Source organism: Camelina sativa, chromosome 10 (assembly GCF_000633955.1).
Source record: "Camelina sativa cultivar DH55 chromosome 10, Cs, whole genome shotgun sequence".
NCBI lineage: Eukaryota > Viridiplantae > Streptophyta > Magnoliopsida > Brassicales > Brassicaceae > Camelina > Camelina sativa.
In genome coordinates this window covers 6,405,706-6,419,771 of record NC_025694.1, presented here as the reverse complement: position 1 = coordinate 6,419,771, position 14,066 = coordinate 6,405,706, and the positions used below count along the sequence as shown (strand labels likewise).

Here is a 14,066-nt window from a genome sequence, read left to right as displayed (position 1 = left end):
TACATGGACCAGATTATTATTGCTGAAAAATATTGGAAACCTTTATATTATTGGTATGCTTCATCCGTTGTGTTCCCCATATACGACGTAATCATTTGCAGCCAGTCAGCCACATTGTACGTACTTTAATTGTAACACACTAACTTAAAAACTCAGCTTAATTAGGATATGAAGAGGGTTAATTACTCATCATAACCTAAGATCCGGGTGTTAAATATATAATGTTCTTGATGTTTAAAGATTTCCAAAAGTCAAATTAACAAGATGCAGTACTCATATAAAGTTAGGACCGAGAGGTGTGGATCTCGCTCGTGTGAATGTAACTTCTTAATACGTTTTTATTTATTTTCGGACTTTCATATTTGTATTCATGTACATTTCAACTTTAGAACTATTAATATATACAACTTGTTTCAAAGAACGTTGAGTGCATGTGTGGGTGATATCAAAATTAGGCACACAAACCCGGCAACTCCCATCTTGCAACTTGCTACTTGCACTAAAATAATTTGTTTTAAATAAAATGACAGAGTGACCTCTATAAATTCACAAATCAACACTTTTCTTCTTATATTGATGAATAGTAAAGAAGGGATAGAAAACCTAGAAAATGAAGATCGCAAAAACCTCTTCGCTAGTGCTGTTTTTTCTTGCGGTCATGTTATGTTTCTTGCGAGCCAAGTCCCAAGGTTGGCTTACAGTTGGGTCCAAACTGCTATAGACCTGGCTCGGCATGTCACGACCCGAGGTTCATAGGTGGTGATGGGATTGTGTTCTACTTCCATGGAAAGAGCAATGAACATTTTAGCCTTGTCTCGGACCCTGACTTTCAGATCAATGCTAGGTTCACTGGCCACAGACCCGCTGGACGCACTAGAGACTTCACTTGGATCCAAGCTCTTGGCTTCCTCTTCAACTCTCATAAGTTTTCCCTCGAGGCCACCAAAGTGGCCACTTGGGACAGCAGCATCGACCATCTCAGATTTTCTTTCAACGGCCAAGATTTAGTTATCCCTGAGGAAATTCTTTCCACGTGGTAATAGCCAAATATCATATTTTCTAAGAACTATTTTGAAGTTTGCATTTAAATTTTATTGAAGTCTTTTTACTAGTTGATAATTTGTATCTTTAAACCTACACCAACTACATGTGCTTTTGACTAGGTACTCGCCAGAAAAAGACATCAAGATTGAGAGAGCGACAAAGATGAACATCGTGACGGTGACAATCAAAGACAAAGCAGAGATCATGGTTAACGTTGTTCCCGTGACTAAAGAAGACGATAGGATCCACAGCTACAAAGTACCTTTGGATAACTGTTTTGCGCATCTCGAAGTCCAGTTCAGATTTTTCAACTTATCACCAAAAGTCGATGGAATCTTGGGACGCACTTATAGGCCTGATTTCCAAAACGCGGCTAAGCCTGGAGTCGCAATGCCAGTTGTTGGCGGCGAGGATAACTTTAGGACATCTTCTTTGCTCTCTCATGACTGCAAGAGTTGCAATTTTACCGGTTTAAGTGGCTCGATCAAAACGGAGACTGAACACACACTGTTGGATTGCACTCGTGGGGCGTATTCCGGATACGGATTCATATGCAGGAAGTGATGTTCTATCCTAACTTCATTTGGAGAATAATTAAAAGCAAGCAAATGTGTAATTTCTAATATTTATATGTTCATGAATCATGAAGAATAAAACATTCAAACGTAACCATTTTATTTATTTTTCTCCGTTGAGAAAATAATAATCTAATCTGAGAAAACATTACACTTTTGCAGCCCATCAAAAAAGTTGGATCAAACTAAGCCTTACCGAATCGGTAAAAGCCCATATAAATCCCTATTTTATTTACATCAATTGCCACTCTACCCACATCCAAGGATTTTTAACCTTTTTACTTTTTTAACCCATCTGAATGAATCACCAATCACAGTAATTAGTAATTACATCTCTCTCATTGCCTAAACTCGAATGTTTGACCCGAAACACCAAACCCGCTCGAGCTGTACCCGAAACTCTGAGTCAACCCGCCAGAATTATCCACGTGCGAGTTCCTCAATCCACTCTCCGCCTCTCCCTCCGCCGCTCTAAACGAGTCGTAACCACCGTAACTCGGTAATCCGTTGGTCGGAGCTAGCTCCGGGATTGGGTTAAGACCTGCCAAGCTAGCCCAATCGAAGTTCCCGTTCAGAATAGTCCTGAGCGAATTCATCCGAGGCAAATTAAAAGACTGGTCTTTTATCTCCGGGAAGGAATCAAGAACGTCGTCAAGCTGAGACGACGAAGAAGAAGACGACCCGTTAGTGCTATGCTCTTCACGACAAGCTTGAACCGGAGTAGCAGCAGCAGCTTGTCTCTGAGATCCTGATGTTTTCTTGTAAATCCGACACAGCACCCAATCATCCAACTGTAAACAAAAACAAAAAACAAAATTAGCGATTTGGTTTCGGTTTTGATCTGATCGGAATTGAAAAAAGTTATAATCTTTATTGTTTTTTAAATACCTTGGAGCTTCCATGGCTACGAGAATGCTCGATTAAGCGATACTCGTGCATAATCCAGTTTGTTTTGGTGCCTTTGGGAGCTTTTCCGGCGTAAAAAACCAGAGCTTTTTTAATCCCGACACGGCGACCATCCGACGTGATAATCTTGTCGGTACCCGTCGCTTTCCAATAACCCGACCCGGCTACTCTATTGGGTCTTGACCCGTTCGGATATTTCCGATCTCTCGGGCTGAAAAAATACCATTCCTTCTCTCCAAATAAGGCTTTACCTGAAACCAATTTACAATAAAAACCCCTTTAGTTTTAAATATATTTTCGATTTGAACCCGGAATTAATATCTTTGACAAAAACAACACCCAAGCTAGAAGTGTAGAAAACATTGTTTTGTTTGCTTACTTGGCAAATCCCAAGGATCGAACTTGTAGAGATCGATGTCTCCGATGACCTGGAGAGAGAAATGATAGCCTGCAACTTTCCGACAAAGATACTGAACAAGAAGCTCTTCATCTGTCGGATAAAATCTAAAACCCGGAGGCAAACTCAATTGGGCTAACGGATCTTTCTCTCTAACTCCCATTTTTCTTGTTTTGCTCTTTCTAATTCGATTCAACAGCAACCAAAAGAATTAAACAAGATTTCAAGTTTTGAACTCTAAAAACTCGAAGGAAATTTTTATGTCGATCTTTTGGACAAGATGGTGAGTAGTTGGTTTATATAGGCTATGGAAAAGGGCTACAAGGGATAAGTACGGTCGTCCTTGTCTTACTGTTCTTAAATATCTAATTACGATTTTTCTTTGTGGACCCTTTTAACCATTTAGCTACTGCCACGTACATGAACTGACCGACCTTATCAATGTGTTGTACAATTACTTTTCCAAGCGATATAAATGTGCCAAAACTGCAAATACACAACTGAAAATTCTCTCATGTGTAAGAATTTTTTTGGTTATTATGAGTAGTATGTGAAAATTCCTCTACTAAGTGATTGGAGTAAGTTGTGAAAATTACTAGTGAAGTACTAATTTATTTTCTCTTATTTTCATGAGTGTCATTGAAAGTTTGTAAATAACGCAGTGAAAATATACTAATTATAGTAAGTTCTTGCCACTGAGAAAATCACCGAAGACAAAGATTCGACTGTATATAATTGGTGCCGGTTCGGGTGCATGAACCGTCAGGAAAAGCCAAAGTAAGTTTATCGACACGTGTCAAGCCAGTTGTCCTTTCTTCTAGAATTCTGAAAAGCCTAACAACGATGTGTTGTTTTATCAAAATGTGAAAAGAGTTAGATGAGAGAAGAACACTTTAGTGTTTAGAAAATATTATATTGACTCTCATGATCATAAGCTTTGTGTTACATAGAATTATATAGTAGAGGAGTTTTCTAAACTATAATAATTACAAATACATAAATATCTAAATAATAAATATAGAATATATTGTTATTAATCTTGTGATCTTCTAAATCTCTCTATACGCTCCCTCAAGCTCAAGGTGTTATGGAGTGAAGCCAAAGTGATGGCTTGAGATTGACCATAGATGATGTTGTATTTGATTGGAGTTATGAAGCGTTGTGCTTAAACACTGTGGTTGACGGATCTACCGTAGTGTGCCAGAGTTAAATGACACATGAAAAACACTTTGGACAATACTTGTCTGTAAAGGTAAGAAAGCCTATAGTTTTGAAGAAGTCTTTTGGACATCTTGAAGACGAGATCAACTTGGATCTGAAACGACACTTGTCGTGTAAAAGCAAATAGCTCAGGGATGATGCGATGGACTTGACCACAAATCGACCTTGGAGTAGGTGGTCCGTAAGAGTGTCACCGTTGACTAGTGACAATGGTAGCAGAGATGGAGATTGCTACGTTGTGGTGGCGAAGAGGAAGAAGACATGAAATTATCCTTCTTTTTTTTTTTACTAAAGAAAAGAATATAGTGAAGAGAAGAAAGAAGTGTGTGAAGCATATAGCTTAAAGATTATATGGAAAATAAAAAAAAAAGAGTTTGATCGTTAGATCGCAACTCAAGCATAACTTGCTCTGATACCATAATAAGAGTTAACGAGAGAAAAACACCTTAGTGTTTAGAAAATATTATATTGACTCTCATGATTATAAGCTTTGTGTTACATAGAATTATATAGTACAAAAGTTTTCTAAACTATAATAATTACAAATACATAAATATCTAAATAATAAATATAAAATATATTGTTATTAATTTTGTGATCTTTTAGATCTCTCTATAAAATGCTCCAAATAATTAGCCTAGTTCGATATATATTTTTTTTTGTCCTGAAGCACCCAACTATGTGACAATGGATTGGAGTCCGATAAAGAAAAGAAGACGCACTAACTATTGTGACAGATCAAAGAAAAAAACTATTCGAGTTTTTTTTTTAAAAAAGGGCACTAATAGTAGTAAGTAATAAGACGTTTTTATGAACAAAAAATCCCTATATTAGTAATAGTCTGACACGCGTGGAAGGCAATTTCACGTTCGTGTGAAATGTACACGTGTTGGGAGAGTTAGGCAAGACTTCAATAAAGAATCAAAAGAGACAAAAAAAGAGGAAGGAAAAAATAATAATAAAAGAGCAGAAAATATTGAACAAGTGTACAAACTACAAAGTTCTAACTAAATACTATATTGAAAAGATACGTTATCATGAGACACGTATATAGAGAGCTACGAAACACTATACTTTTTAAATGTATTTTCGCTATATATTTATCATTTTTTACTACACTATATTGAGATTGTCTCACAAATATGTATAGTATTAAAATTGTCGTCCCTCCGCATTCTTCTAAAAGAGAACTTAAAAACAAAAATCATCAGAATTAACAGCTAAATTCTATTTTTCACGAATGATATTATCAAAAAAACATTTATAATCAGTTTGTTACTAACTCCCCTATGAAAATTTAGTAAGGTTTTCTTTTTTATATATATATATATATAGAAAATTTTGATTTTACAAAGTAATTTAATGATATATATACATTGAACAATAAGAATGTTATTATTGTTAATACTTTTTATTTTGGTAAGTTATCTCATAAAATATATTTTATATATTATAGTTTATATTTAATAATAAAAAAGGAATTAATTAGGGTTTCGTTCACTCAAGAAATACTATAAATGGCCTAAGAAGTTGACAAGTGAAGACAATGGACCATGCTGGACAGGTCAGAGAGGGCTTTATATAAAATACATGTGACGCGCGCGATTCAAAGAACTCGATTCTTCTTCTTGATGATTCCTTTTTTTCTTTTCTTTTTATTATTATTCTTTTACAATATCTCGTTTTCGATTGCTTTTCGGATTTTAGATTTTAGTGAACGTGGAGAATTCTTCTTCATAGAGAGAGGGGCATGCTCACCTGTTTCTTGTATAAGAGATAATAATTTCTGACTTATTCAAAGATACGACAAGTTTGGTTCAACGATTTTGCATAACTGCAAAATGTGTTGGATAGAAACTCGGCTATCGCTTTTTAATTAGCGTATAATATTCTTATGATCTTGACAAATGATTATTGTAGTTATATAGTTTCCGAGGAAAAAAAAAACAGAAAACCTTAATTTAAGTTGTTCAGATAATCTTCTCTGATTCTTTTTTGTTTTACAAACTTTTTTCCAAAAGTACATCTTAATTGACATAAATTTCTATTTTTGCGTTAAAAATCCTATCGTTGATTACATTTGAATCATTTTAATATATTTATTCAGAGAATATGAAACTTGGGTTTCGAATCTTCAAAACTTATTTAAGACTAATTAGAATGCTCAAATTTATTTAAATACTAAATAAACCCGGAGTTCGAGTCGAACAATTTATTTTGTCTTGATCTATGGAATGATTGGTCGATTTTTCCAAAGATCATGGTCGTTTCTGATCTGTATTTGCAGTCGTTCTTAGTGATCAATTAAAACTTTTTATGGTTTGATCCATAAGGTACGTACTTAGCTTCTTCCTTTACGGAAAGCCCCCTAAATTTTACTACAATACTCTCGATACATCTAATACACAAAGATAGACTCACACACACAAAATAAAAAATAAAAAATAAAAAACAATATTTGTCAGATTTTCAAAATGCCACATGTTGTTTTTCATTATCTTTAAAAACAACCACCAAATTTTTAATATTCATAAAAACTTATAAGCGTTAGGATAAAGTCCTAAAATAATATATATATATATATATATATATATATGCATATGTTCTACCTAATAGTGAATTTTACACGTATACATCTAAAGTATTGTTTTTCTCTCGCAAGTGATATTGCTAAAGCTTTAAAGAAGATAAGGTGATCGATCACGAAGGTTAATAGAAAAGAAACAAAAAAAGGCATGGCGCTTTCTAATTGCATTGCCTTTGCACTCTACATGTGTACATGCATAATTGATTCGACATTATTGAGTAAAGCAAAATCTGGACTATATAATTAATTCTGAATTACTCATATATGATTAAGTGATGATGACTATTACATTCTAAATTTTAGACTCTCCTACAGTGATTGATGATTCTTAGACTTTTTTTTTTAACTAAATGAATGTTCTCACTGTAACACAATCTTCCAAAAATTACAAACTGTAGCATACTGTATACAGTTTCCAATAAACTTTAAAGCATAATTTTTTTTTAAAAAAAAGTTGATTAATACACAATTCTGTAAGTGCAATATTGCAATTTGTAGCTGAAACTAGAATTCAGAACTACTAAGGCGCCAATTCGTATCACTATCAGCTACTAACTTTTTAAATCCTCTTCCTAAAGTCTTAAAAGAAACGCTGGAACATAGTGCGTTTTATTATGCACCACAAATCCGTCAACAGCTTGAATTCGAATTCTTGGTTTGTATTTTGAGAAAAAGCGAGAGATGAAACCGCGTGAGCTAAAATTTTCTTTAATGTATGAAAAATGAAATTGAATTTGGAATGACAACGTGCAAAGTGTGTTAAGGACTGGGAACAGAATACCAGCAAGCAAATATTAAATTGGCTTTGAACACAACACACACATGCACATAGCATGTTCTTCACATTACTACTTAGATTCTGATATAACTTCTTCATCGAGATTTGACTTATCAGGAGGACCACTTGAGCCGGACCAAATCAATCTCTCAACTTTCAATTGATTTATAACGAAAAAAAAAAATATTCCGATAAGAACTTATTGTTGTTATACATCCGTTCTTACGTACTCAAAAAAGTTCTGCAACCCAAAACAAATTAAAAAAGTGAAGAATAAGAGTATCAGCCGGATTTGGTCTTACCAATCCTCATCAAAGCGATATAAGCAATAACTCTATACCCAACAAGCATCACAGCCAAAGCTACGGCAGAGACCAATCCACTATGAAACCCTATGTGCTTGATACCTTCAAAGTCACCAACATGACACTTCAATTTCTCATTTTCGCCACATGGATACCACTCATTCTCCGTGTATTGACCCAATATCAATATTTTATAGGTATAGTAACCTATTGATACGTATTTAATCCAAGAGATAAACACTGGAACATGTTGCACGTAGTATCCTCCTGCTAACAAAAACGTGAGCATTATGACTGACCCGAGGGTCGTGGCTGACTTCTGATCCATAACTAGGGCCCCTAGGGCTAGCCCTAACCCACCGGAGACAAGAACATGGACGAGGAGGACCAAAAGGGTCAGAAAAAAGTTTACGGGGTTATGGTTTAGACCGGCCATCCAATATGTGATTAAGAGAAAACAACATGGTAGAATAAGCTCCATTGGTAGATCCGCGACAACTCGAGACATGAAGTAAGGGGAGAGCCTGTACATGCCCGAGGAACGTTCTTTCTGGAGCATTGCTCGCTCTTGAGGAAATGTAAAGATTTGTTGGAAGAGAGGGAAGAATGCCCAGAAGGATGATATAAAGAATAACAATCCTATCTGAAACAAGAAACCACAAGTATGGTCACTTCACAGATATATACACAATGACGTAGACGAATGTGTATCTTAGTTAATTAAATCTAGGTACCTGATCTTGCAAGCGAGACATTTTCGTTTGCCACCAAAGGAGACCACATAGGGTAGAGACAATGAATATCTGAGCAATCTTTATGCCAGAGAAAGAATCATGACGCCTTTGCTTAAGGCCTCTCTGCAAAAGAACACAAAACTGTTGCCACCACGTCGTTGGCCACTCTCCAAAATGATTTTTCTCCCCACGAGGACTCTCTATTGGTCTGTTAGAAAGATCATCTTGTCTTTCAAGGTCACTGATAACATTGTCCAACAAGTTTGATTTGTAAAGCGCAACAAGATCTGCCTTCATAGCGTCTGGTCTTTGGGATTCATCTGATCCAACACCTACAAGTATCTAATATATGTGAGATTCAACAAGGAGATACAAAAGCTATAATATGGTGGCTTACTTGGACGTCAAGATATCACCAGGAGAGGCTTACCGTTTGCGATGTCCAAAAGAAAGTCCGAGGGGTTAATCCTTTCAACTGACGGGGAGTATCCAACACTAGCAAAATAGTCCATAGCATTGGATCCAAGACCGAAGTAGATCGGATTACCTTCTGAAAGGAGTAGAAGCTTATCAAACATATAGAACAACCTACTAGAAGGTTGATGAATTGTAGTCACGACCGTTCTTCCACCACGAGCCAGTTCCCACAAAATTGATACTATCTTTTGAGCCGTGGTAGAATCAAGACCAGAAGTAGGCTCATCAAGAAAGAGCAAACTAGGGTTTATAAGAATCTCTTGCCCTATACTAACCCTTTTCCTCTCACCACCGGATACACCTCTCAAGAATGGTCCTCCAATGATGGTATCCTTACATCTATCTAGACCCAATTCAGTCATGACTGCCTTAGCTTGGTTGATCTTCTCTTGTTGTTTAAAAGAATTTGGAAGCCGAAGAAGCGCGGTGAAGACTAGAGTTTCTGTAACGGTCAAGTGAGGGTAAAGAGCATCGTCTTGAGTCACGAAACCGGTAGTTCGCTTCACAGCTTTGGATAATGGCTTGTTGTTGTAAGATATGTTCCCTGTGAGCTTCCCTTTCCCTTCCCCAAGCCGTCCTCCTAGAGCAGTCAACAGGCTGGTCTTGCCGCTCCCGGAGGGACCCAGCATAGCCAGGATCTCTCCCGGTTTGACGAGCCCTGTCAAGCCTTTCAAGATGGTTCGTTCCTCGGTCTTGTCGTTGGTTCGGAACCAGCCATTTGGCTCCTTCAGTTTCACCGTGTACACAAGATTCTCAAACTGCTCCAATACATCAAGAACAAAATTGAAAAAAAAGATCAGTCGTCTCAACACACGAACACTTGCTATATCGCATACTATTAATGGACAAATTAACACTTTTAACCTAATGAACCATTGTTTGTTCTCCATATGTATCTATCATATATAAGAATAAATATAAAGGAAACATACCTTTAGAGTAACAGGATTATTAGACTTCTTAAAGATTGAAAAAGGAAGGGGTCGATTATCGTTGGTCTTCTCGATGGGGGCTTCAATATCCATAGAAACCTCGTGATTATCCATTCCCAACAATGATCGATTTATAAACCCTTAGTCGCAGGCAACTAAGAAGCTGAAACAATAGAAACGAAATCAAAATATTTTTGTTCTTCTCTACTGATTAAGAAAGTATTGAGAAAACTAAATCGCGAAGGAGAAATTAAAACTAATGAAGTATATAATTTTTGTTGGGTTTTGGGAGTTCTAGAGACGGAAGACGAAACTAAGACTTTTTAACTCTTTTATTATTTTGTAGCTAAAATAAAAGAGAAATTAGGGTTCACGTAAGGCAAGTGAGAGAGAGTTTTAAGGATATATAGAAGGAAGATTCTTTAGAGAATGCTTCTGTTACGAAGCACACGCTTTTATTGTGGGATGTTTGTTTCGATTCGCTGAAAAAATAAAATAAAAATATTACTCACAAGTCACATATCAATCTGAGATTTGCTATTCTTTGTTTTCTTTTTTTTTTAATAACAAGATAAAATTATAAAAGTATTAAATTACGTTTTAAATCAACATATATATATATATATATATATATATGGTTCAGAAAATGAGAACCATACAAGGTTCCCCAAACTGCTATATATAATTTACGTTTTAAAGTATTAAATTACGTTTTTGGACGGAAAACCTTGTATATACATCTCCAAAGTAACCCCCAATTCCCCAAACTGCTATTGAAGACGAAGAACCCTCCATCATACTATCGGATTTAATGCTAGCCAACTTCGACGGATCGGATTCATATTTGTGAGAGGAACACGAGGCCATTGTATCTTCCCATAACGATTGCAATTAGTGTTTGTCACAGATGTTGGAGATTAATTAGAATATTCTAAACTTTGAAACTTTGATCCGAGATCCCATGTTTACGAAAAAGGTGCAGAATCATTTATAGTTGCATTCAGTATTTCAGTATGAGGAACGTCTACTTTAAGGGAAATATGTTTGCATTGAGTACGTAACAATTCTTAGTGAAGGTTTAATGTTAGTGCTTAGAGTGAAAATGGCCATAATCCACATTTTCTCTACTCTTATAAGTGATTAAATTTGTATGGAAAGTCTAATTGTTAGTGCTTAGACTTTTCATAATGAAAAGCAGAAAAGGCCATAATCAACATTGTTCTCCACTCTTATAAGTGATTCAATTTGTATGGAAACTAAGGCATTTAAACTAATTAAGGTATGTTTTGCCCACGGAAAATAAATAAATAAAGATATATGTATACTTTATTAGTAGTATACATCAAGATTTACGTACCTTGTTCTACAAATAACTATGACCAAAAAAAAAAAGTTTCAACTAATAACATGTACTTAACGAGTTTGAAATCGGATATGGGGACCCCGGATATGACATTAGTTTGAGACAAACAAAAATTTATCATAAATTTGTAACATTTTAGATATTATGTTGTGACTTACGATACAACAATTAATATCAAAGATAAACCAGTAAGCGTGCGATCATTTACTTCTTTTATTCGAACAAACCCCACAGCTACTCATGTTCTTTCATTAATTTTCTTTGTTTATATATAGTACTAAAAGAAGAAAAGAAAATAAATAAATTAATAACTTCAATATAAAAATATAAAAGATCAAGAAACTTTTTCTTCTTTCAAGTTAAAGAATAAAGATTAATAAGTTTAAAAAAAAAAAAAAAAAAAAACCCAAGCGAATCCGCTTGACAAGTCAGAGTTATGAAATAACATCTCTAGTGACCGTTAGCTGAGTCCACTTCCGGTGGTTGCAACCCCCACATGAAATCAAGAATATAGTTCAAATCTTTTGCGGTCACGCTCTGCAACAGTTCTACTTATCCCTAAAAAATGCTATCTTATAACCATAACTTATCACAACTATCGAAGACACTAGGGAGATGCAAGGAGAAGAAGTGGAAAAAATGATAGCGGAGACAGGAATGGTGGTAGTAGGTGTTTTGGGATTATGGGCACGCTTTGTCCGAAATCCTCTACTTGAATTCACCGGAGAAATTATAGATGTAGCCTTCGAAATCGTGTCGAGGATGTGTCAACCAGATACAACTGCTTATGCTCCTCTTTCTTCTACTACTAGCAACCCTCCTCCCGTTGGAACAAGGTGATACAATTTTTAATTGAAGAAATTAATGTAGAGATATATACATATAGCTCTTTAAACCTTATTTGTAGATTCTCAACTCCAGATACGTTTATATTTTCTTTTTCTTTTGAATGTTAAATTAAAACTCTTAATAAACAAAAAAAATAAATGAAAAGTTAGTAACATTCATGGTCTCGTTTCCTCTCTGGACATGTGATTTATATGGTTAATGAAAAGCTCAAAAGCAATAAAATGCTAGTGAGCGCATCGAAAGAGGCTTGGTAGCTCGACATATTGTAGGTGATGCTGCATGTAATACATCTGTAAATTGATTGATGAGCAAAGGTTACAAATCCATATGTGATTAAATTGGCAACACATCATATGAACATGTTATTAGAGATACAATATCCCACATTGGAAGTTGAGTAGGATCTTAAGTGGTATATATAAGATATGGGTTTCTCCACTAATTGCCAATTGGTTTTGAGTTGAGAAGCTCATATCTTATATATACCACTTAAGATCCTACTCAACTTCTAATATGGGATATTGTATCCATAATACACGTGTGTTCTAATTAGGTTTATGAAGCTGATCCACAAAAATCAGAGAATGCATGTGTAATGAATTGAAATAAGATACTCTTTCTCTCCATCCATAGAGCTTGTTTCTCGCCATGAGATTGACGCATATATAGCCATGTGTTGAAAGATCATTTTAAGTTTGAATCGTGGGATCCCTAAGACGCGGCCGTCCCTAAGACCATCTCCAATGTTTCTTTATTTTTACCTCTAAAATAGAGGAACTCTATAATAGAGTTGACTTTTGCTCCAATGGATAGCTCTATTTTTTCCTCTAAAAAAAATATTCCGTAGAGATTCCTTTTTTATTTTACTATTAATACCTTCTACTTATAAAAGTTGCAAACTAACCCATTTATTTTACTATTTGTGAAACTTTCATAAAATTATGATATTATTTAAATTTTTAACATTCATAAATAGTATTTAAATATCACATTTATTAAAAGAAATACATTGCATCATATAAAATAATAAAACATAGTAAATTTTCTTTTGCAAATAATAGTCTCAAATTATAAAAATGTTTTTCTATACAAAAACCTTTAAAATTTTTCTATACGAAAACCTTTAAAAATTTTAAACCAAGATATTAAAATTAGTCAAATTTAACTTTATAATCAATTATCCTATTAATATACTTCATTAAATTATTATTAAACTATTTAAATATATATTTTATTTATTTTGATCATNCAGCTTCCAAGGATCCAAGTGACTGATCCAATCGCAAGAAACTTCGGACTAAAAGGTGGGCAGGTCGTGAATATTTAAATTATTACTAAACTATTTAAATATATATTTTATTTATTTTGATCATAAATATAAAAGTGTTAAAAGTTCAAGGATCATTTTATAAATAAAAAAGTTCAACTCTATTATAGAGGAAAAAATAGAGATCTCTATTATAGAGGTAGAAATAGAGATGGATTGGAGTGGATTCTAAAATAGAATAAAAAAGCAAATATAGAGGTGGGTTGGAGATGTCCTAATGACTGAACTGAATAGTGAAATACAACAAGTTTGTGACTTTGTGTTAACAAAGTCAAACACTAGAAGTCTCTCAGTCTACAAGTTCGCTCAACACTACACCAACTAAAATTCCCAAGAAGGCTTTTCTTCTATGCAGGTGTAAGCCCAACCGTTTGTATTTGTTACTCTAACCGAAGAGCTGAAAAATTATTGTTTTTTTTTTCTATGATATTAACTAAACATAATTAATTTACTACTAATAATCTGGTGAAATTTCTTACATGCGTAGTGTTGTATTAAATTAGTATCGGACAAACTGATTTCAGAACTGATCATCAGGTAGTATCGGACTGCGCTATGTTATGTAAAGCCA

The 14,066-nt window shown here is 34.6% G+C and overlaps 3 protein-coding genes across 3 annotated transcripts; 1 reads left to right on the top strand and 2 right to left on the bottom strand.

The window, feature by feature from the left end:
• Positions 265 to 1,923, top strand: LOC104720094. Its single transcript, XM_010438063.1, has 3 exons — positions 265 to 282; positions 639 to 1,036; positions 1,164 to 1,923. Exons 1-3 carry the CDS (start codon positions 265 to 267, stop codon positions 1,606 to 1,608), a joined length of 861 nt encoding a protein of 286 aa, XP_010436365.1. The 3' UTR covers positions 1,609 to 1,923.
• LOC104717495 (NAC domain-containing protein 72) lies at positions 1,774 to 3,210 on the bottom strand. The gene is made up of 3 exons (XM_010435072.1): positions 2,905 to 3,210; positions 2,508 to 2,776; positions 1,774 to 2,410 (listed from the first exon to the last, which is right to left on the bottom strand). Exons 1-3 carry the CDS (start codon positions 3,083 to 3,085, stop codon positions 1,958 to 1,960), a joined length of 903 nt encoding a protein of 300 aa, XP_010433374.1. The 5' UTR covers positions 3,086 to 3,210; the 3' UTR covers positions 1,774 to 1,957.
• On the bottom strand, positions 7,654 to 10,317 carry LOC104717494 (ABC transporter G family member 9-like). The gene is made up of 4 exons (XM_010435071.2): positions 9,957 to 10,317; positions 8,978 to 9,782; positions 8,548 to 8,879; positions 7,654 to 8,456 (listed from the first exon to the last, which is right to left on the bottom strand). Exons 1-4 carry the CDS (start codon positions 10,068 to 10,070, stop codon positions 7,791 to 7,793), a joined length of 1,917 nt encoding a protein of 638 aa, XP_010433373.1. The 5' UTR covers positions 10,071 to 10,317; the 3' UTR covers positions 7,654 to 7,790.

Coding starts and splice junctions, on each gene's coding strand:
- LOC104720094 (XM_010438063.1), top strand. Junction 1,037..1,163: donor GAGGAAATTCTTTCCACGTG/GTAATAGCCAAA, acceptor GCTTTTGACTAG/GTACTCGCCAGAAAAAGACA.
- LOC104717495 (XM_010435072.1), bottom strand. CDS start 3,085: ATGGGAGTTAGAGAGAAAGATCCGTTAGCCCAATTGAGTTTGCCTCCG. Junction 2,777..2,904: donor CGATCCTTGGGATTTGCCAA/GTAAGCAAACAA, acceptor AATTGGTTTCAG/GTAAAGCCTTATTTGGAGAG. Junction 2,411..2,507: donor GTAGCCATGGAAGCTCCAAG/GTATTTAAAAAA, acceptor TTTTGTTTACAG/TTGGATGATTGGGTGCTGTG.
- LOC104717494 (XM_010435071.2), bottom strand. CDS start 10,070: ATGGATAATCACGAGGTTTCTATGGATATTGAAGCCCCCATCGAGAAG. Junction 9,783..9,956: donor ATAATCCTGTTACTCTAAAG/GTATGTTTCCTT, acceptor GTATTGGAGCAG/TTTGAGAATCTTGTGTACAC. Junction 8,880..8,977: donor TCTTTTGGACATCGCAAACG/GTAAGCCTCTCC, acceptor AGATACTTGTAG/GTGTTGGATCAGATGAATCC.